The following is a 21,422-nucleotide window of genomic DNA, read 5'->3' as shown; positions in this document are numbered from 1 at the left end:
CTGTATCAATAGTGATGGAAGAGAAGCTGTTCTGGCCTGAAGGCCACAGTAAAATGTTTTGACCACAAGACTGTATCTGAAAGGCTCCTACTGTGTTGGCCACTCAATCTCCTCTATTTCCTCTAATAGTTAGAAAACCAGCAACAACAAAAAAAAAAAGGGGGGGGGGGGGGGGGGGGGCAGAAAGTGCTCCTGCAATGACACACTATGAGCAGTTAATTTGGTAAATGTCGCAGGGGAAGCTAGGAAAATAATCAAACGAAAAGGGTCAAGTGTGGGGTGCGCTGAAGTTGTGCATTAAACCTGGAGCAGAGCGTTCTCTGGTCCAAGGCTTTCGGCCAACACTTAAAAGGGCAGAGGTGGGCTTACTTTGTACAGCGACAGAATTGTTAAAGTTTGGAGAAAAATCTACCTTTTGCCAAAAACAGGGCCACTACACTGCGTGGGCAACCATCTGTTGCATATAAATGTTTTAATTCCTATACAGAAAGTTATGCCAGAACGAAATGCTTAGTGTAGCAAGACGGGTATAGGTTAACCTAGGTCAATCCTTTAAAAACAGGGTTTTGGGTTGTTAAAATCCTCTCCTCTACCTACATGGCAATCTCAAGACAGTTATTTCTGTCCTAATTCTATTTCTGTGCACAGAGGGCAGTCGTAATAATGTGTTTTATAACTGATGGGTAAGGCTATTTAGGATTGGCAAGGTAACAACATAATTAGGACTGAAGACTTTTGTGTGTGTGTGTGTGTGTGTGTGTGTGTGTGTGTGTGTGTGTGTGTGTGTGTGATGACGCTCAGAGATTGGGTGATTCATTCAATGGTACAGACAGACCGAGAAATCTGACAACTGTCGATAGGTACTTGGAACAGCCTCCTGTGCTTTCTCCTGCTAGAGCAAGATACGTCCCTGCTGTGTACTGAACGGGTACCAACAACCCTGCCGTTTCTACTTCGCAATGCTTGTCAGTGGTCAAGAACTTGACTTTGAGCCAATCAGAGAGCACAAACTTCCACGTGGGGGAGTAAAAAGAAGGGGGGGGGGGGGGGGGGGGGGGGGGGGGGAAGAGAACACTTCCCCCAACGTAATCCACCCCCTTTTAATTAGAACGGTTCTAACTAAAACAATAAAGATGCATAATACAAGTCTTTTATATATATATATATATATATATATATATATATATATATATATATATATATATATATATATATATATATATATATATATATATTATATATATATATATATATATATATATATATATATATATATATATATATATATATATATATATATATATATTACATCTAGCTAAAGAGTTTTGTGCTTAAAGAAGGATTGTTTTGTTAGGTTCAGTTTAACCTCTTGAAACTAGGGGGCACTATTTTTATTTTTGGAAAAATAACGTTCCCAAAGTAAACCGCCTATTTCTCAGGACCAGATGCTAGAATATGCATATAATTGACAGCTTAGGATAGAAAACATTCTAAAGTTTCCAAAACTGTCAAAATATTGTCTGTGAGTAGAACAGAACTGATATTGCAGGCGAAACCCTGAGGAAAATCAAATCAGGAAGGGCCTCTTATTTTGAAACCGTTGTGTTCCTATGTACCCCTATTGGCCATTGAAAGGGATATTAACCAGATTCCTTTTTCTACGTATTCCCTAAGGTGTCTACAGCATTTTGACGTAGTTTCACGCCTTTATGTTGAAGAATGAGCGTAAACGACTACATTGCGTAAGTGGCCAGCTGAGGGCTCTCAGAATGATTCTTGCGTAAAAGACTGTCATTTTTCCTCTCGCTCCTACTGAAAAGCCAATTGTCCCGGTTGATATATTATCAAGAGATTTGAAAAACACCTTGAGGATTGATTATAAAAAACATTTGCCATGTTTGTCGATATTATGGGGCGGCAGGGTAGCCTGGTGGTTAGAGCATTGGACTAGTAACCGAAAGGTTGCAAGTTCAAACCCCCGAGCTGACAAGGTACAAATCTGTCATTCTGCCCCTGAACAGGCAGTTAACCCGTCATTGAAAATAAGAACTTGTTCTTAACTGACTTGCCTAGTAAAATAAAGAAAACATTTATCAACCCATGGAGGTCTGGATTTGGAGTCACACTCAAAATTAAAGTGGAAAACCACACTACAGGCTGATCCAACTTTGATGTAATGTCCTTAAAACAAGTCAAAATGAGGCTCAGTAGTGTGTGTGGCCTCCACGTGCCTGTATGACCTCCCTACAACGCCTGGGCATGCTCCTGATGAGGTGGCAGATGATCTCCTCCCAGACCTGGACTAAAGCATCCGCCAACTCCTGGACAGTCTGTGGTGCAACGTGGTGTTGGTGGATGGAGCGAGACATGATGTCTCAATTGGGGGAACGGGCAGGCCAGTCCATAGCATCAATGCCTTCCTTTTGCAGGAACTGCTGACACACACACATGAGGTTTGTCTTTGTCTTTCATTAGGAGGAACCTAGGGCCAACCGCACCAGCATATGGTCTCACAAGGGGTCTGAGGATCTCATCTCGGTACCTAATGGCAGTCAGGCTACCTCTGGCGAGCACATGGAGGGCTGTGCGGCCCCCCAAATAAATGCCACCCCAAACCGGTCATGCTGGAGGATGTTGCAAGCAGCAGAACGTTCTCCACAGCGTCTCCAGACTCTGCCACATGTGCTCAGTGTGAACCTGCTTTCATCTGTGAAGAGCACAGGGCGCCAGTGGCGAATTTGCCAATCTTGGTGTTCTCTGGCAAATGCCAAAAGTCCTGCACGGTGTTGGGCTGTAAGCACAACCCCCACCTGTGGACGTCGGGCCCTCATACCACCCTCATGGAGTCTGTTTCTGACCGTTTGAGCAGGCACATGCACATTTGTGGCCTGCTGAAGGTCATTTTGCAGGGCTCTAGCAGTGCTCCTCCTGCTCCTACTTGCACAAAGGCGGAGGTAGCGGTCCTGCTGCTGGGTTGTTACCCTCCTACGGCCTCCTCCACGTCTCCTGATGTACTGTCTTGTCTCCTGATAGCGCCTCCATGCTCTGGACACTACGCTGACAGACACAGCAAACCTTCTTGCCACAGCTCGCATTGATGTTCCATCCTGGATGAGCTGCACTACCTGAGCCACTTGTGTGGGTTGTAGACTCCGTCTCATGCTACCACTAGAGTGAAAGCACCGCCAGCATTCCAAAGTGACCAAAACACCAGCCAGGAAGCATAGGAACTGAGAAGTGGTCTTTGGTCACCACCTGCAGAACCACTCATTTATTGGGGGTGTCTTGCTAATTGCCTATAATTTCCACCTGTTGTCTATTCCATTTGCACAACAGCATGTGAAATGTATTGTCAATCAGTGTTGCTTCCTAAGTGGACAGTTTGATTTCACAGAAGTGTGATTGACTTGGAGTTACATTGTGTTGTTTAAGTGTTCCCTTTATTTTTTTGAGCAGTGTATTTTATCACGTTCCTCACACTACCTGGTGATCTAAAGTTTAAATGCAAAAATGTTTAAAAGTCATTCTTTTTAAAGAGATAGCTAACAGCAAGCACTCTGCAAGCACTCTGCAAGCACTCTGCAAGCACTCTGCAAGCACTCTGCAACAAAAAACAGTGCAAGTCACCAGAAAATATAATTTGTAAACAAATTTAAGTATGCTCTCTCTAATTCTTTCTTTCTCTCTCTCTCTGAGGACCTGAGCCCTAGGACCATGCCTCAGGAGTACCTGACATGATGACTCCTTGCTGTCCCCAGTCCAACTGGCCGTGCTGCTGCTCCAGTTTCAACTGTTCTGCCTGCGGCTATGGAATCCTGACCTGTTCACCGGACATGCTACCTCTCCCAGACCTATTATTTGACCATGCTGGTCATTTATGAACATTTGAACATCTTGGCCATGTTCTGTTATAATCTCCACCCGGCACAGCCAGAAGAGGACTGACCACCCCTCATAGCCTGGTTCCTCTCTAGGTTTCTTCCTAGGTTCTGGCCTTTCTAGGGAGTTTTTCCTAGCCAACATGCTTGACACCTGCACTGCTTGCCGTTTGGGGTTTTAGGCTGGGTTTCTGTACAGCACTTTGAGATATCAGCAGATGTATGAAGGGCTATATAAATAAATTTGATTTGATTTTGAAAAGGCTGATGCTAACAAATTAGCAACAACATCCACGTTGAAGTTGAAAGCAGCTGCTGCAGCCGCCGTCGCCATTGTCACACTACTACAAAAGAAACTAGCTACCGTTACTTGCATTAGTGTTGGAAAACTACCGCTTACTGATTATTTTCTCTTGCGCTCTCTTCAAGGTATTATGGAAGACAACAACCTATTAGGTGTATTGCCGCCACCTGTATTAGCTGCTTATCAGCCTCCTGTTCTGTGATATGAATTCATTAGCTCTTCCGCTCTCAGTAGTGAGGTGTCTAGTCACTTAAAAAAAAAATCATCACACCCATTGCAAGTCAAAATGTGATAGTGGAATGAACCTGTCGCTCTAAAAATCTGCTTTAATACAGTTGAATGGAAGAGGCCTTCTGTCCAGCTTCTGAAGGCCTAGCCAAAGGCTGGCTGAGCTAGCTAGAGTTTTCTACCCAGAGACCAAAGAAAATCTAGCAACAAAATTAGCGCAGCTTGCTAGTAAGCTTACATTTGCGACAACAGGGACAATCCAAATAAGCTACAGCCACCTTGTGGACTGGAATACTTAAACCAGGGACGCAAACTGTAAATAATTGCGCCAGAGGGGATGGCTGCCGTTTTACAAGCTCCTAACCAAATGCTCCATTTTGAGTAATTTTCCCCCACATTTTTGTAACTTATTTTGTACATAATGTTTCTGCTACCGTCTCTTATGACCGAAACAAGCTCCTGGATATCAGAACAGCGATTATTCATCTCGAACTGGACAAAGATGTTTTTCCTAAAACAAAGGATTTACTGCTGCTTCAGGACCAGGCCCACAATCCCATAATTCACTTGAAGAGCAGAGGGCGATACAGAGGCCGCAGATTCGGGTGCCTTGTGAGACTTCGTCAACAAGTGGGTAATCCGGCTCTACCATCCATCCTATTGGCTAACGTGCAATCACTAGAGAATAAACCGTAAGAGCTCCGTTCTAGACTATCCTACCAACGGGACATTAAAAACCGTAAGATCTTATGTTTCACCGAGTCGTGGCTGAACGACGCCATGGATAATATACAGTTTTCCATGCATGGCACAAAAGAACAGCTACCTCTGGTAAGCCGAGGGGTGGTGGTCTGTGTCTATTTGTCAATAACAGCTGGTGCGCGATCTCTAATATTAAATTAATCAAGGTTTTGCCGATGTACAAGTAACCTCATGATAAGCTGTAGACACTATCTACAGTGCCTTGCGAAAGTATTCGGCCCCCTTGAACTTTGCGACCTTTTGCCACATTTCAGGTTTCAAACATAAAGATATAAAACTATTTTTTTGTGAAGAATCAACAACAAGTGGGACACAATCATGAAGTGGAACGACATTTATTGGATATTTCAAACTTTTTTAACAAATCAAAAACTGAAAAATTGGGCGTGCAAAATTATTCAGCCCCCTTAAGTTAATACTTTGTAGCGCCACCTTTTGCTGCGATTACAGCTGTAAGTCGCTTGGGGTATGTCTCTATCAGTTTTGCACATCGAGAGACTGACATTTTTTCCCATTCCTCCTTGCAAAACAGCTCGAGCTCAGTGAGGTTGGATGGAGAGCATTTGTGAACAGCAGTTTTCAGTTCTTTCCACAGATTCTCGATTGTATTCAGGTCTGGACTTTGACTTGGCCATTCTAACACCTGGATATGTTTATTTTTGAACCATTCCATTGTAGATTTTGCTTTATGTTTTGGATCATTGTCTTGTTGGAAGACAAATCTCCGTCCCAGTCTCAGGTCTTTTGCAGACTCCATCAGGTCTTCTTCCAGAATGGTCCTGTATTTGGCTCCATCCATCTTCCCATCAATTTTAACCATCTTCCCTGTCCCTGCTGAAGAAAAGCAGGCCCAAACCATGATGCTGCCACCACCATGTTTGACAGTGGGGATGGTGTGTTCAGAGTGATGAGCTGTGTTGCTTTTACGCCAAACATAACGTTTTGCATTGTTGCCAAAAAGTTCAATTTTGGTTTCATCTGACCAGAGCACCTTCTTCCACATGTTTGGTGTGTCTCCCAGGTGGCTTGTGGCAAACTTTAAACAACACTTTTTATGGATATCTTTAAGAAATGGCTTTCTTCTTGCCACTCTTCCATAAAGGCCAGATTTGTGCAATATACGACTGATTGTTGTCCTATGGACAGAGTCTCCCACCTCAGCTGTAGATCTCTGCAGTTCATCCAGAGTGGTCATGGGCCTCTTGGCTGCATCTCTGATCAGTCTTCTCCTTGTATGAGCTGAAAGTTTAGAGGGACGGCCAGGTCTTGGTAGATTTGCAGTGGTCTGATACTCCTTCCATTTCAATATTATCGCTTGCACAGTGCTCCTTGGGATGTTTAAAGCTTGGGAAATCTTTTTGTATCCAAATCCGGCTTTAAACTTCTTCACAACAGTATCTCGGACCTGCCTGGTGTGTTTCTTGTTCTTCATGATGCTCTATGCGCTTTTAACGGACCTCTGAGACTATCACAGCGCAGGTGCATTTATACGGAGACTTGATTACACACAGGTGGATTGTATTTATCATCATTAGTCATTTAGGTCAACATTGGATCATTCAGAGATCCTCACTGAACTTCTGGAGAGAGTTTGCTGCACTGAAAGTAAAGGGGCTGAATAATTTTGCACGCCCAATCTTTCAGTTTTTGATTTGTTAAAAAAGTTTGAAATATCCAATAAATGTCGTTCCACTTCATGATTGTGTCCCACTTGTTGTTGATTCTTCACAAAAAAAATACAGTTTTATATCTTTATGTTTGAAGCCTGAAATGTGGCTAAAGGTCGCAAAGTTCAAGGGGGCCGAATACTTTCGCAAGGCACTGTATATTATTCATACTCTTATTTACCACCACCATCCGATGCTGGCAGTAAGACCACACTCAACAGGCTATTTAAGGCCATAAGCATGCAAGAAAAGGGTCATCCAGAAGCGGCTCTCCCAGCATATTATAAATGTGCAACCAGAAGAGAAGTGTAAGTGTAATCACTAACATTTTCAACCTCTCCCTGACTGAGTCTGTAATACCTACATGTTTCAAGCAGATCAATTTTTATAGTTTACTTCACTACTTGAGTCATCTCTCTCCGCAAAGTTTACAGGTAACTTTTGAGATATTTCGTAGCGACGTTGCGTAAGTTGGAAGCGGTGTTTTTCTGGATCAAATAAATAAATAAATAAATAAATAAAAAAAATTATATATATATATCTCGACGGAATTAATCGAACAAAAAGGACCATGTGTTTATGTGACATATAGGAGTGCCAACAAAAGAAGCTCGTCAAAGGTAAGGCGTGATTTATATTTTATTTCTGCGTTTTGTGTCCGCCTGCAGAGTTGAAATATGCTACTCTCTCATTGTTTACTGTTGTGCCATCATCAGATAATAGCATCTTATGCTTTCGCCGAAAAGCCTTTTTGAAATCTGACATGTTGACTGTATTCACAACGAGTGTAGCTTTAATTTGCTCTCTTGCATGTGTAATTTAATGAAAGTTAGATTTTTATAGAAATGCATTTGAATTTGGAGTTCTGCATTTTCCCTGGCTATTGGCCATGTGGGACGTAAGCGTCCCACCTACCCCAGAGAGGATAAGAACAAATTCTTATTTACAATGACGACCTAGGAAAAGTGGGTTAACTGCCTTGTTCAGGGGCAGAACGACATTTTTACCTTGTCAGCTCGGGGATTCGATCTTAGCAACCTTTCGGTTACTGTCCCAATGCTCTAACCACTAGGCTACCTGCCGTCCCCCATTAGCCTATAATGCTAATAGCTAGCTAGCTAATAAATGTACTGAGTAAGAGCAAACGTAGCAGGCTAATAGAGCCTGATATTACCAGTGATGGTGTAGACCTAAATCAACATGTTGTTTGTCCAACAGTATCACATGAAGTAGCTAAGAGAAAAAAAATGTGGCTACATTGAATGTTATAAGGTCCCCTAGGAAACACTTATCAACGCTTTTAGTTCCTATCCTGTCACAATAACTCCTCCCTGGCATTTTAATTTGTCGTCATCTCAAACACTGTATTCAAAGTACCCACTATTATATTCTAACTATAGAATTAGGTCATTCTATATCCATGATTCCAACAGTTTTGCTCTAATCCGCAAGTCAAATCAAAATGGCAATATTTGGTTAAAAATAAGTCCTAGATTATTTGTCCATATCACGCAGCCCTACGTGGCAGTGTGGAAATTCTCAACTGGGCCGTGGTGTAAAGTAAAAATGCTTTCAAGTAAGAGTTAAATTGTTTTTTGGGGGGTCATTCCTACAGAAAATACTGCACTTTTTACTCCATACATTTTTCCTGACACCTAAAAGTACTCATTACATTTTGAATGCTTCGGACAGGAAAACGGTCCAACTCACACACTTGTCAAGAGAACATCCCTGGTCAACTACTGCCTCTGACATGGAGGATGCACTAAAACACAAATGCTTTGTTTGTACATTATGTCTGAGTGTTGTGTGCCCCTGGCTATCCGTAAATAAAATTTAAAAAATGGTGCCATCTGGTTTGCTTAATATAAGGAATTTGAAATTATTTTGATACTTAAGTAAATTTACTTCTGATATTTAAGTATATTTAAAACCAAATACTTTTAGACTTACTCAAGTAGTATTCTACTGGGTGACCTTCACTTTTACTTGAGCCGTTTTCTATTAACGTATCTTTACTTTTACTCAAGTATGACAATTGGGTACTTTTTCCACAATTGGGTGCAGGAAATGCAGAAATAATAGAAGTGCTTAAATTTGTTTGGTTGAAGTTGAATTTAACAAATCAGAATGGAGAGACACTCATTGAAATCACTTAAGGAAGCTAAGGACCCTGGGGCCCTGGGACTAAACACCTCCCTCTGCAACTGTATCCTAGACTTTGATGGGCCGCAACCCCGGTACAAAGGGTAGGCAACAACAAACCTGCCACAGTGATCCTCAACATATGGGCCCCTCAGGGGTGAGTGCTTAGTCCCCTCCTGTACTCCCTGTTCACCCACAACTACATGGCCAGGCACGACTCCAACACCATCGTTAGTTTGCCACAACGTTGGTAGGCCTGATCACCGACAACGATGAGACAGCCTATAGGGATGTGGTCAGAGACCTTGCAGTGTGGTGCCTGGACAACAACCTCTCCCTCAACGTGAGCAAAACAATGGAGATGATCGTGGACTACAGGAAAAGGAGGTGCCGAGCACACCCCCATTCACATAGACAGGGCTGTAGCGGAGGGGATTGATAGCTTTAAGTTCCTTGGTGTCCAAACACACCAAGACATTCTTGAAGAGGGCACGGCATCGACTATTCCCCCCAGGAGACTGAAAAGCTTTGGTATGGTCCCCAGATCCTCAAAACGTTCTATAGCTGCACCGTTGAAATCATCCTGACTGGTTGCATCACCGCCTGGTATGTGAACTGCTCTGCATCCGATCATTAACCCTTCTAGGGTATGTGGGACGCTAGCGTCCCACCTGGCCAACATCCAGTGAGATTGCAGAGCTCCAAATTCAAATACAGAAAAACTCATTATAAAAACTCAGAAAGGATTCAACTATTTTACATAGGTTTAAAGATTAACTTCTTGTGAATCCAACCACAGTGTCAGATTTAAAAAAAACATAACTTACAATTATTTGAGAACATAGCCCAGCAGACAAATCATTACAAACAGTAACCAGCCAAGTAGAAGAGTTACACAAGTCAAAAATAGAGGTAAAACCTTTGATGATCTTCATATGTTTGCACTCAGAAGACATTCATTTATTCAATAAATGTTCCTTTTGTTCAATAAAGTCTCTTTATATCTGAAAACCTTGCGCGTTTTCTTCAGTAATCCACGGGCTCAAACGCAGTCACAACAGGCAGACAAAAAAAATCCAAATTGTATCCGTAAAGTTCCTAGAAACATGTCAAACGATGTTTATATTCAATCCTCAGGATGTTTTTGGCCTAAATAGTTGATAATATTTCAACCGGACAATAACGTTGTCAATATAAAAGGTAAACAAGAAAGGCACTCTCTCGGTCGTGCGCATGAAAAAGCTCTGTGACACGGCAGGGTCCACTCATTCAGACTGCTCTTACTCCCTAATTTTTCAGAATACAAGCCTGAACCCATTTCTAAAGAGTGTTGACATCTAGTGGAAGGCATAGGAACTGTGAGTCCTAAGTCAATGGATACTGTAATGGCATTGAATAGAAAACAAAAAAAAGAAAATCCTACTTCCTGAATGGATTTCTCGGGTTTTCACCTGCCAAATCAGTTCTGTTATACTCACATACATTATTTTAAAAAAAATGGAAACTTTAGTGTTTTCTATCCAAATCTACTAATTATATACATATCCTATCTTCTGGGCCTGAGTAAAAGGCAGTTTAATTTGGGCATGCTTTTCATCCAAAATTCCGAATGCTGCCACCTACCCTAGAGAAGTTAAGGCTGAGCAGCTAACCGATCGGTGCAGTTGTACATAGTCCATCTGTAAAAAGCCAACCCAATCTACCTACCTCATCCCCATATTGTTTTTAATTTACTTTTCTGTTCTTTTGCACACCAGTGTCTCTTTTGGCACATCTGCTTATTTATCACTCCAGTGTTAATTTGCTAAATTGTAATTACTTCGCTACTATGGCCTATTTATTGCCTACCTCCTCACACCATTTGCACACACTGTATATACACTCTTTTTTTTCCTATTGTGTTGACTGTACGGTTGTTTATTCCATGTGTTTATTCCATGTGTAACTCTGTTGTTTGTGTCGCACTGCTCTGCTTTATCTTGGCCAGGTCGCAGTTGTAAATGAGAACTTGTTCTCAACTAGCTTACCTGGTTAAAAAAAAGGTGAATTTTGATTCGGTAGAGGTACCCCCTGGATATAGCTTCTTATTGTTATTTGTAGTTTGTTTCTTTTTTACTTTAGCGTATTTAGCAAATATTTAACTGTTATTATAAGTCTTAATATTTAAGTCTATTTTCTTAAAACTGCATTGTTGGTAAAGGGCTTGCAAGCATTTCACGGTAAGGTTTACTACTACACCTGTTGTATTCGGTGCCTGTGACAAATAAAATTGATTTGACCTGGTGAGCCCAAAAAGTTGACCAAATATTTTTGCACAGAAACATGTGAAATACCAACATTTACTATTCATCCCTATATTCACACCTCTACTCAATAAAACACAATTAATTTAACATCCCACTTTTTACTGTATAATAGAAAAAGGCAACTAAAGAAAATAGCTGATTTGCCAATATCCAAAGAGCTACCTGTGATTGGGCTGGAGGACTGTAGTAAGGAATTGAAATTATTAAATCAGCATTTTCATTGCCGCAGTAAGGGGAAACACACTAGGCCCATATGAAACCATCTTCAGCCTGATTGGATGGGAAGAAGAAAAAAAAGCAGCGGAACTAGCATCGTGGTAGAGCTGGGACAATAAGCCGAAAATGATCGACACCGGCCACTTATCATAGACATTTTTCTGATATCATTCATTGCGATAAGTAGCTTAAATACTAGAGAAATGTGAAGTTTGAAATTAAATAAGTTTGCTAATATCGTTAATGGGACAGTTGATGGCAATAACCATCAAACTAGTAGTAATAGTACTTTAAAAAGGTTTATATAAAAAAATTGTGCATATTAACCTCTTGAATCTAGGGGGCACTATTTTAATTTTTTGAAAAATAACGTCCCCAAATTAAACGGCTATTTTGTCAGGACAAGATGCTAGAATATGCATATAATTGACAGCTTAGGATGGAAAACTCTAAAGTTTCCAAAACTGTAAAAATATTGTCTGTGAGTATAATAGAACTGATATTGCAGGCGAAAGCCTGAGAAAAATCCAATCAGGAAGGGACTCTTATTTAGAAAGCTCTGCGTTCTTATGCGTCCCTTTTGAGCAGTGAATGAGATAAACCAGATTCCTTTTTCTATGGCTTCCCTAATGTGTCTAGTGGCACAATACATAGTTTCAAGCTTTTATTTTGAAAAATGAGCCTGAACGTCAACATTGCGTCAGTGGTCAGCTGAAGTCTCTCAGAGTGTTTTGTGCGTAAAGGACAAATGCGGCCATTGTTTCTCTCTATACTACTAAGACACCACCAGTCCCGGTTGATATATTATTGAATAGATATTTGAAAAAGACCTTGAGGATTGATTATAAACAACGTTTGCCATGTTTCTGTCGATATTATGGAGCTAATTTGGAATATTTTTCGGTGTTGTAGTGACCGCAATTTCCGGTCGATTTCTCAGCCAAAACGTGAAGAACAAACGGAGCTATTTCGCCTACAAAAATAATATTTTTGGAAAAAAGGAACATTTGCTATCTAACTGGGAGTCTCGTGAGTGAAAACATCCAAAGCTCAAAGGTAAATTATTTAATTTGATTGCTTTTCTGATTATCGTGACCAGGTTGCCTGCTGCTAGCTAGTCATAATGCTATGCTAGGCTATCGATAAACTTACACAAATGCTTGTCTTGCTTTGGCTGTAAAGCATATTTTCAAAATCTGAGATGACCTGGTGATTAACAAAAGGCTAAGCTGTGTTTCAATATATTTCACTTTTGATTTCAAAAATAGGAATATTTTCTAGTAATATTTATGTCCGTTGTGTTATGCTAATTGATGATTACGCTCCCGGACCCGAGGTGGGTAGTATCAAGAGGTTTTAACGTTAGAAACTTAACGTTCTAGTTATTGTTTTCACGTCAATTTGGGATTTTTTTTGCCATATCGCCCAGCTCTACTTTGCAGTCCAGATTTGAATTTGAGGACCCTAGATAGTACTCCACAGTACAGTAGAACAGTCCATGTATAAATAACCCTGAGGCCTACAGTCTAGCCCTTATAAATGCAAAAGCTTGGGCTTAGTTTACTGTGTGCATTTATGAGACACACACACAAACGCACACACAAGGGACAGACCTGGGAAGACGCTGAGGTCGGGGTTCTTGTTGCACCAGTCGGTGGCGCAGCACATGGGGTAGATGCCAGTGTCGTCCTTGGTGGAGGGTGCGCAGATGAAGGGGCGGTCACGCGGGATTAGCTCGTTCTCTGGGACACACATGCTGCTCTCGGCGGTGATGCTGCTGCCAGACTTCCTGACGGACACGAAGCACAGGCCGTCCGTGGTGCACGTGGAGTTGAGACATCGCTGGCAGTAACACTGCAAGGCTATAAGAGGGTGGGAGGAGAAAGGAGAGAGCGGGAACAGAGATTCAGGTAGAAAGAAAGAGAGAGTGGGAGGGAACATGAGGACAAAGGAGAGTTTACCACTTATTTTCTTCCCCACAAAAGTACTGAACAGAGTGCATGCTATAATACAAGAGCGCAATTTCACTGTGTGTGTGTAGCAGTTACCATAAAAGCAACAAATAAGTAGTTACAGTGCAGCACAGAAAATCCTCAATGCAGTCTGCTACACTAGCCAAAAACAACAAGTCAACAACACGTCAAAACAACGCTAGCCCACTGAGGTGATGTGAGCCACCTCACCACCCACAGTCTCACTTCCCCGTAGTCAGCTTCCTTCCTGCTCAGCCCGTTTGCAGCCAGAACACTTTCAGATGAAACGTGAGATGTCGTCAAGAGCGACCGTGCCAGACTTTCACCTTCTCACAACAACACAAAAGAGCTTTGTGCTGGTTTAGACCTACAGATTTACTATGAACCTAGCTGGGTCAGTTTAAGTTGCTTCAACCTCAACCTTTCTCTATCCAGGCTACCTCTCCCTCACTATGGTTACACTTCTTTCTTTCTCTATTTATTCTCTTCCATCTCTATTACACTTCTTTCTCCCTCTACGCCAAAGGTTTAGTCTAATGGTATGGTTGTGTTGCTATAGCTGAGTGGGTATAACCTGGAGCAGGATGGAGCAGCCTAGGCCTATCACTGAGACCTGTAGTAGTTCCAACTTCAAAATGAGACTTTGGGAATTCAAATCTGTTCTCACTTTGCAGCACTCATTTATACCTGTCGATACAGACAAATTGCTCTTTAAACTCAGCACGGATGCCTGTCAGTTCAAAGCTTTCTAACCACTTGAGAAATTCAGATAGATGCTGAACCAGGTCAGACATACAGACAGCATGCATGGCCAGTCTAAACCGTCAGACCACATTACGGGATAAATTATTTACTGAACAGTAAAGGTGCCTTCCTATGCTTACAAGGCTGGTTGGTGGTGGTGGCTCCATTGGCAGGTCTGGGGGTAGGGTATCTATAGCTGACTAGGCTACTTCAGTGTGGCTTTTGGCCCCTAGCTCCCCAATAAACACACGCTCGCTATGGCACCTGGCTCACACACTCCCCACCTGGGAGTCAAACATAAAGGCCGGCAGACGCCAAGCCCTAACCTCGGTTTAGGTGTGTGTAATGATAACCTATCGTGAGGAAAGCCTACTCAGGCAGAGGGGAAAGGGGGGACAGAAAGGGCAACTAAAAGGACAACCTGAGAGAGTGAGTGAAAAAGAGAGCGCTAGAGACAAAGTAGAAGAGAGAGACAGAGAAAGCGTGCGCAACCTAAATTATTGTGTGAATAACCTAGAGGAGTGAGTCTGTCCCTCCCATAAACCTGGTGCCTGCCCTTCACAGTTTACTCTAAACAACTAGTCACTCAAAACCCAGACAACTATTATGGCAGCAGAGCATATCTCAAGTCTAGACGGTCTCCATACCTCCACCTTGATAACACTGCTTGGCCTCAGGGGAAGGAGGTGGATGATGTGACTGTCTTTGGAAGGTTCCACGTGTACAGCCCTTTGTCATGGCAAAGACACCTCAACTCTAGAGCCCATAAGACATGAAAAGCTTCCAAGAATGAGAAAAGTTGTTATAAAGTCAAAACAGCACTGATCTGCACCAACATGGCATGCAAAATTACTATGGTGGAAATCTAGGTTTCAATCATTTCGCCCATCAGTGACCATTGAGGAGAAGAGAAACCTAGGGAAGAGATTAAACGATTTTGAAACAAGTCTGTCGTGTTTCAGTGTCTGCAGGCACAACTGGAATGGCGTGGCAGACCAAGAGAGAACGCGAGACACAGTCAGAGTTGGGACCACAGGAAGCAGCTGAGGGGAGGACAGCTCATAATGGCTGAAATGGAGTGAATGGAACAGTATCAAACACATGTAATTTATTCAGTCCCAGCCATTACTATGAGCCCGTCCTCCCCGTTTAAGGTGCCACCAGCCGCTCGTAGTTGTCTCTGTCACAGTCTGGTCCTATTCTGGATGTGGAGAGTTCGACTCACTGCCTGCTTAGCATGGGAACATTAAATCAGACAGACACGCACGCAGCGACTAGACTAAATAAACACATCTGTGAATGGGACAATACTTTTCCAGTGTCTCATCTGATCTCAGACCAGTATAAAAGAGTGAATCTAGGGGTAGTGGCAGACGCTCTCATCCAGAGTGAATTACAGTCAATGCATTCAACTAAGTTCAGTAGTGAGAAAAGAAAAGTAGCTGTTCAGTATGAGAGCTGTCATAATCCCACAGTGGTTTCCATCAACAGGTGAAAGCAGAATTCTAATATGAAACACCCATCCAGTTCACCCACTGTACTGTTCCCTCATCCCATCTTTTCATATCAGTTAGTTATCAAAGGAGAGAGAACATGAGGGGAGAACGTTTCTTTAGGCTGCTGAGCATCCCTTTATACATGGCATGGGAACATTTAATTCCTTTGTAGTTGGGAGGTACTTGGGCAGTGGGCACTAAGGCTGGCACACAGGGGGCATGAGTAAGGCAAGATGAGTCTGATTAGATCTGTGGTTTCCTTCAGCAGAGAGAGACGGCAAAAAAAAAAACTAAAAAAGGAGGTAGGGAGAAGGACAGAAAGAGCGAGAGAAGCTAGGCCTAGATAGCGAAAGATGAGAGCCGTTGCCAGGAGAGCAGAGCAGTTGTCCAACAGCCGGCGGATTCAATCTGCTCCCCTTTCCATCATTCCTCAGATATGACACAACAGCAGACACACACACACACACACACACACACACACACACACACACAAATGGCAGGCAAAAGGAATTAATCCTTAGATAGCACAGAAAGCAACTAATTTAACCAGGGAACAGGGGAGGAGTAGCTGGCACTGAAGAAGCAGGTAATTTATTTAGTCTGTGGCAAAGCACCATTTGTTAGGTGTCATAAAATGTATAGGGGGAAAAAAACGAATGGCCTTTCTCGCTTTCTCCAACCTCCTGATGTTTGCTCTACATCAAGTAAACAAAGTCTACCCGGTAAAACAGCTCAACAAAATAGGCACGATTGGAATTATTTACTAATTTAGGGGAGCGGACCTGGAGGACAGACGGAGCGTAAACAAAGCTCTCACAGTGATCCAACAACTCGACAAATACACCCAACCACACCACACACTCACACTCTCCAAGGCATACAAACTGTTCCATGTCTACCTCTAATCCCAATTGGGTCATGGTTATATACACACACATATATAAAATAAATACATTTTTAAAAAAAATTTAAAATATATTTTTTTAAATCACACACACACACACACACACACACACACACACACACACACACACACACACACACACACACACACACACACACACACACACACACACACACACACACACACACACACACACACACACACACACACACACACACACACACACACACACACACACACACCTAGAAAGGTGGCGTAGAAGCAGTCCGAGTCAGATTAAAAAGAAACACCCAGAGGGGGCAGGATCAGGGTACTAAGGGCAAGGACCACATACAGAGCCTTCAGAAAGTATTCACACCCCTTGACGTTTTCCACAGTTAGTTCTCCTATCATGGCCATTAAAACCTCTTAAGTCTACCCCTTCCTTTTTCGAACATTCTGTTAAAAATCGCGCAACTTTTCAGCGTCCTGCTACTCATGCCAGGAATATAGTATATGCATATGATTAGTATGTGTGGATAGAAAACACTCTGAAGTTTCTAAAACTGGTTAAATCACGGCTGTGACTATAACAGATCGTGTGTTTCATCGAAAAACGCAAGAAAAACTGCTCTCTGAAAGCTAAAAATAATTTCCATGCGTCACTTTCATGGTTTGTTAAAAGGGCACAAAATTAATTATGGATCTGCATGCAACTCCTACAGATTCCACACGATGTCGCCATTGTCGTCATTTTCCAGGGAGTTTTTTCTTGGTAAATCCAACTAACTGGATTCAATTTCTTCCGGTCTCCACCAGGATGTTTTGAATGTGCACATTGGCAGCCATTGATGTGAAGACGAGGAGCTATTGAATACACATCGCCCTGTAATCATTTTGATAGATTATAAACGTTTACTAATACCTAAAGTTGGATTACAAAAGTATTTCGAAGTGTTTTGTGAAAGTTTATCGTCAACTTTTTTAATTTTAAAAAATGACGCAGCGTTTAAAAACAATGTTTTTTTCTGAATGACACAGCTTCCATAGAAAGCTATTTCTGTATATATGGACCGATTTAAACGAAAAAAAGACCCAATAGTGATGTTTATGGGGCATATAGGAGTGCCAAGAAAGAAGCTCGTCAAAGGTAATGAATGTTTTATATTTTATTTCTGCGTTTTGTGTAGCGCCGGATAAGCTAAATCTTTGTTTACGTCGCATTCAGGCATTTTGAGGTGTTGCATGCTATCAGATAATAGCTTCTCATGCTTTCGCCGAAAAGCATTTTCAAAATCTGACTTGTTGGCTAGGTTCACAACGAGTGTAGCTTTATTTCAATACCCTGCATGTGCATTTTGATGAACGTTTGAGTTTTAACGAGTACATTTAGCATTTAGCGTAGCGCATTTGCATTTCCAGGTGTCTACTTGAGACATCTGCGTCTCAAGTAGGAGCAAGAAGTTAAAACTCTGAGGATGGCTCAACATTGTAGTTACTCCACAATACTAACCTAAAATGGGAGAGTGAAAAGAAGGAAGCCTGTACAGAATACAAATATTCCAAAACATGCATCCGGTTTTTCATGTTTCGGGCTAGGCCCCCCATTGAAGGGAAATCTTACAGCTACAGCATACAATGACATTCTAGATGATTCTGTGCTTCCAACTTAGTGGCAACAGTTTGGGGAAGGCCCTTTCCTGTTTCAGCATGACAATGCCCCCCGTGCACAAAGCAAAGTCCATACAGAAACTGTTTGTCGAGATCGGTGTGGAAGAACTTGACTGACCTGCATAGAACCCTGATCTCAACCCCATCTAACGCCATTGAGATTAATTGGAATGCTGACTGCGAGCCAGGCCTAATAGCCCAACATCAGTGCCCAACCTTACGAATGTTCGTGGCTGGAAGCAAGTCCCTGCAGCAATGTTCCAACATCTAGTGGAAAGCCTTCCCAGAAGAGTGGAGGCTGTTATAGCAGCAAACGGGCAACCAACTCCATATTAATGCTCATGATTTTAGAATGAGGTGTTCGACGAGCAGGTGTCCACAAACTTTTGGTCATGTAGTGCATTTCTGAATTTAATTTCAAATAAATTAGCTAAACTTTCTAAAGACAAGTTTTCACTTTATCATTATGTGGACACATATATATACACATACACACACTTTTCATTCAGGCTGTAAAACAACAAACTGTGGAATAATTCAAGAGGTGTGAATACTTTGAGGACCCCTAGACTTAGGCAGCACAACTAGTGAGTCCTTGGCTGCACTGACACGGTTCCTCGAGAGCTCTAACTCCCCTAGAGCATAGTAGACCCTGAATGATGCCAACTGATATCCTCCTCTCCTCCTTTCTCCATCCCCCTCTTCATTCTCTTGCTCTCTTTTGGCTGCGTGTCAGGCAGTGGCCAGTCACATGTTTGTTTGTGGGCCTTGCTCTGTGCTCTGAGGCCTCCAGTAACCCAGAACACAGCAGCATGTGAAAAAGTCTCCCTCCCCCTTTGCTTCAATCATGGACCAGGCAGCGTGTTCAGCGGTACTGGAGAACAGGGTTGCAACATGCAGGCTAGCTACTGTAGGGAATAGTCACCATCTCTGGTAGACAACTCAGATCAAACATTAAGGATATGCTCCACAAAAACCACAAACCATTCAACAGTTAGGCTGTGTCAAATCCCAGTGAATACCAAAAAATGTGAGGGAAAAAAGGTTGGAGAAAATATGCAATTTTCCTTTATATTTAAAAAGGTTATTTAAAAACCCTATGCCATTTGTAGTGACCAGAGGCAATGAGCCAACACATGGTCAATGCCATCAGCATCAAACCAGCTCCTTTGAAGATGCTCTAAACATGAACCAGAGTAGTTGTGTCATCAGAACTGAACTCTCTCTTCCAACTAATAAGAGTGAGTGGCTGTGGCCTTCCAGTCCCTACAAGGGAACAAGAAGGTGGTGTAAAAACTAACACACAGGTCTGTTGTGCTGAGGCCAGGGAGACAGTTACAGCAGAGGGGGGGGTAGGAGCCTACATTGAAGAGGGATGAGATTACTCTTTCACTCAGCTGGCCTGGCTTGGGCCAGGACAAGGGCAGGGAACCAACCATGCTGTGGGAGGAATGATGGACATCTCATCCGGCGCTCGCTGACCCAGAAGGGAATGAGAGAGAAGGGGGGCGGGGGGCGGAGGAGAGGCAAACTGACAGAACCTCAACGTGGAGGAGAAAGGGGGGAGGGGTCAGCGGTACAGAACACAACACACACCGGTTCCAGACCAGAGACAAAGGGGAGTTGGAAGAGGGCCTCTGCACAATCCACCTGATTGGCTGAGCTAGGGAGTGAAGGAGAGAAGAGCGAGAGAACAAGAACGCAAGAGCGAGAGAGGGAGAGGCCTAAAGAGTGTAAATACACGTTCCGTCACCGAGCCCCTGCTAGCATAGAGGAGGTGCCAAGAGAATGCTTTCTGGCACGGGGTTGGAGCACAGACGACGAGGGGGGGGGGGGGGGGGGGGCGTTTTCAGTCATCAGACTCCAGTGGAGGCTCATCCTAATGCAAGGGGAGGAGAGAAAGAAGCAAGGCTGAGAGAGGCTGATGTCTGGAGCGAGGCTGCCCTGGCCTGTGTCGCCCCGCCACGTTACTCCACACACACACTAGACCAGTGCCTAGAGAGCCCCAAGCCACAGCCTTTAATCTATTAAACACAAGCCCATCCACATGCATGCCGTTACCAGGCAACGCACGAACAATGCATAGCTGTCAGTAAGCAGTTAGGGGGCTAAAATCCCCCCCTCCCCCCTCTTATAACAGAGAAACAGAAGCAAGAGGTGTGAACAAATAGGCTAGATCTAGCGACAGCCCGGGCGCTCGAGTTAATACTTGAGCAGGGGGCATGAAATTAATTTGGTGTAATCTGCATCAAGAGTTCCGACGCATTTACAATTGCACCGAGGCCAGGATTTAATATCCCATTCCAATTGGTTAAACAATTTTGTCAGTGGCAACAGCATGTGCATCTAGTGTATCAAAACAATATGCAAATGAGACAGCAGAACAACAGTGAGAAACAGATGATGGCTGATCGGTAGAAAGTAGAGAAGGTACGTCCTTCCTTGTTTTTCCCCCTTCGTTCCGTCTCCCATGGCGCATTAACCCGCATTCAGGAACCGCCGGTTAAAAGACAAGCGCTGCTAATCATTACCTGAGGCAGCAGCAAGCAGACAGCTTGGGTATTACCACTCACATCTGGGCTGATGAGTAATTCACCCTACTACCCGACAAAATCAATGAATATATTACATCAGTCTGACAACCCCTTGTCTAAAGTACCAACCAAAAGATAACTGCTAAGTGTGAATGTGCTGATGGCAGAAACATGCTGCATAGCATGAGAGCACCGCATGACTAAGCTCAGGACTTGTACAATATAGTACAGAGGAGTGGCTAGTCACCCTGCAAGTAGCCTCACTAGCCGGATTGTCACTAGTGCACTTAAATGGATTCCAGACAGGTTTGAAATTCAGGGTAGACCTGAGCATTCTACCCCTTCCTCCCCCTCTCTAAAAAGGTCCCCTTGTTTTAACAGACTGCTATTAAAATGACCTGTTGGGAGCAGGCCAGGAACCGTGGATCCATACAGTTCCACCATCCCCCACTCCTCCCCTCCACCTCCATTCTCCCTGCCTTCCTGGACTGCATGTTGATTAGACATGGGCTAGCACACATAACAGCCAGGCACCGAGGGTACAGACTAGAAGCTCTGTATGCAAAAGATCCTGACCAGCAATGCTGCACCTGACCATGCATACTGATGAGTGTT

General features: G+C 43.0%; 1 protein-coding gene across 2 annotated transcripts in view; it reads right to left on the bottom strand.

Annotated features, from left to right (window-relative positions):
* Positions 1-21,422, bottom strand: part of LOC139367077 (TGF-beta receptor type-1-like) — a 55,197-nt gene that overhangs the window by 17,221 nt on the left and 16,554 nt on the right. For both annotated transcript variants that reach the window (XM_071105082.1, XM_071105083.1), the window contains exon 2: positions 13,120-13,368. In XM_071105082.1, the coding sequence (XP_070961183.1) occupies positions 13,120-13,368 (249 nt within the window). The remainder of the gene's footprint in view (positions 1-13,119; positions 13,369-21,422) is intronic.

Source organism: Oncorhynchus clarkii, chromosome 15 (assembly GCF_045791955.1).
Source record: "Oncorhynchus clarkii lewisi isolate Uvic-CL-2024 chromosome 15, UVic_Ocla_1.0, whole genome shotgun sequence".
NCBI classification, from domain to species: Eukaryota; Metazoa; Chordata; class Actinopteri; order Salmoniformes; family Salmonidae; genus Oncorhynchus; species Oncorhynchus clarkii.
The sequence above is the reverse complement of the archived record's forward strand: the minus strand, read 5'-3'. Positions and strand labels throughout refer to the sequence as shown.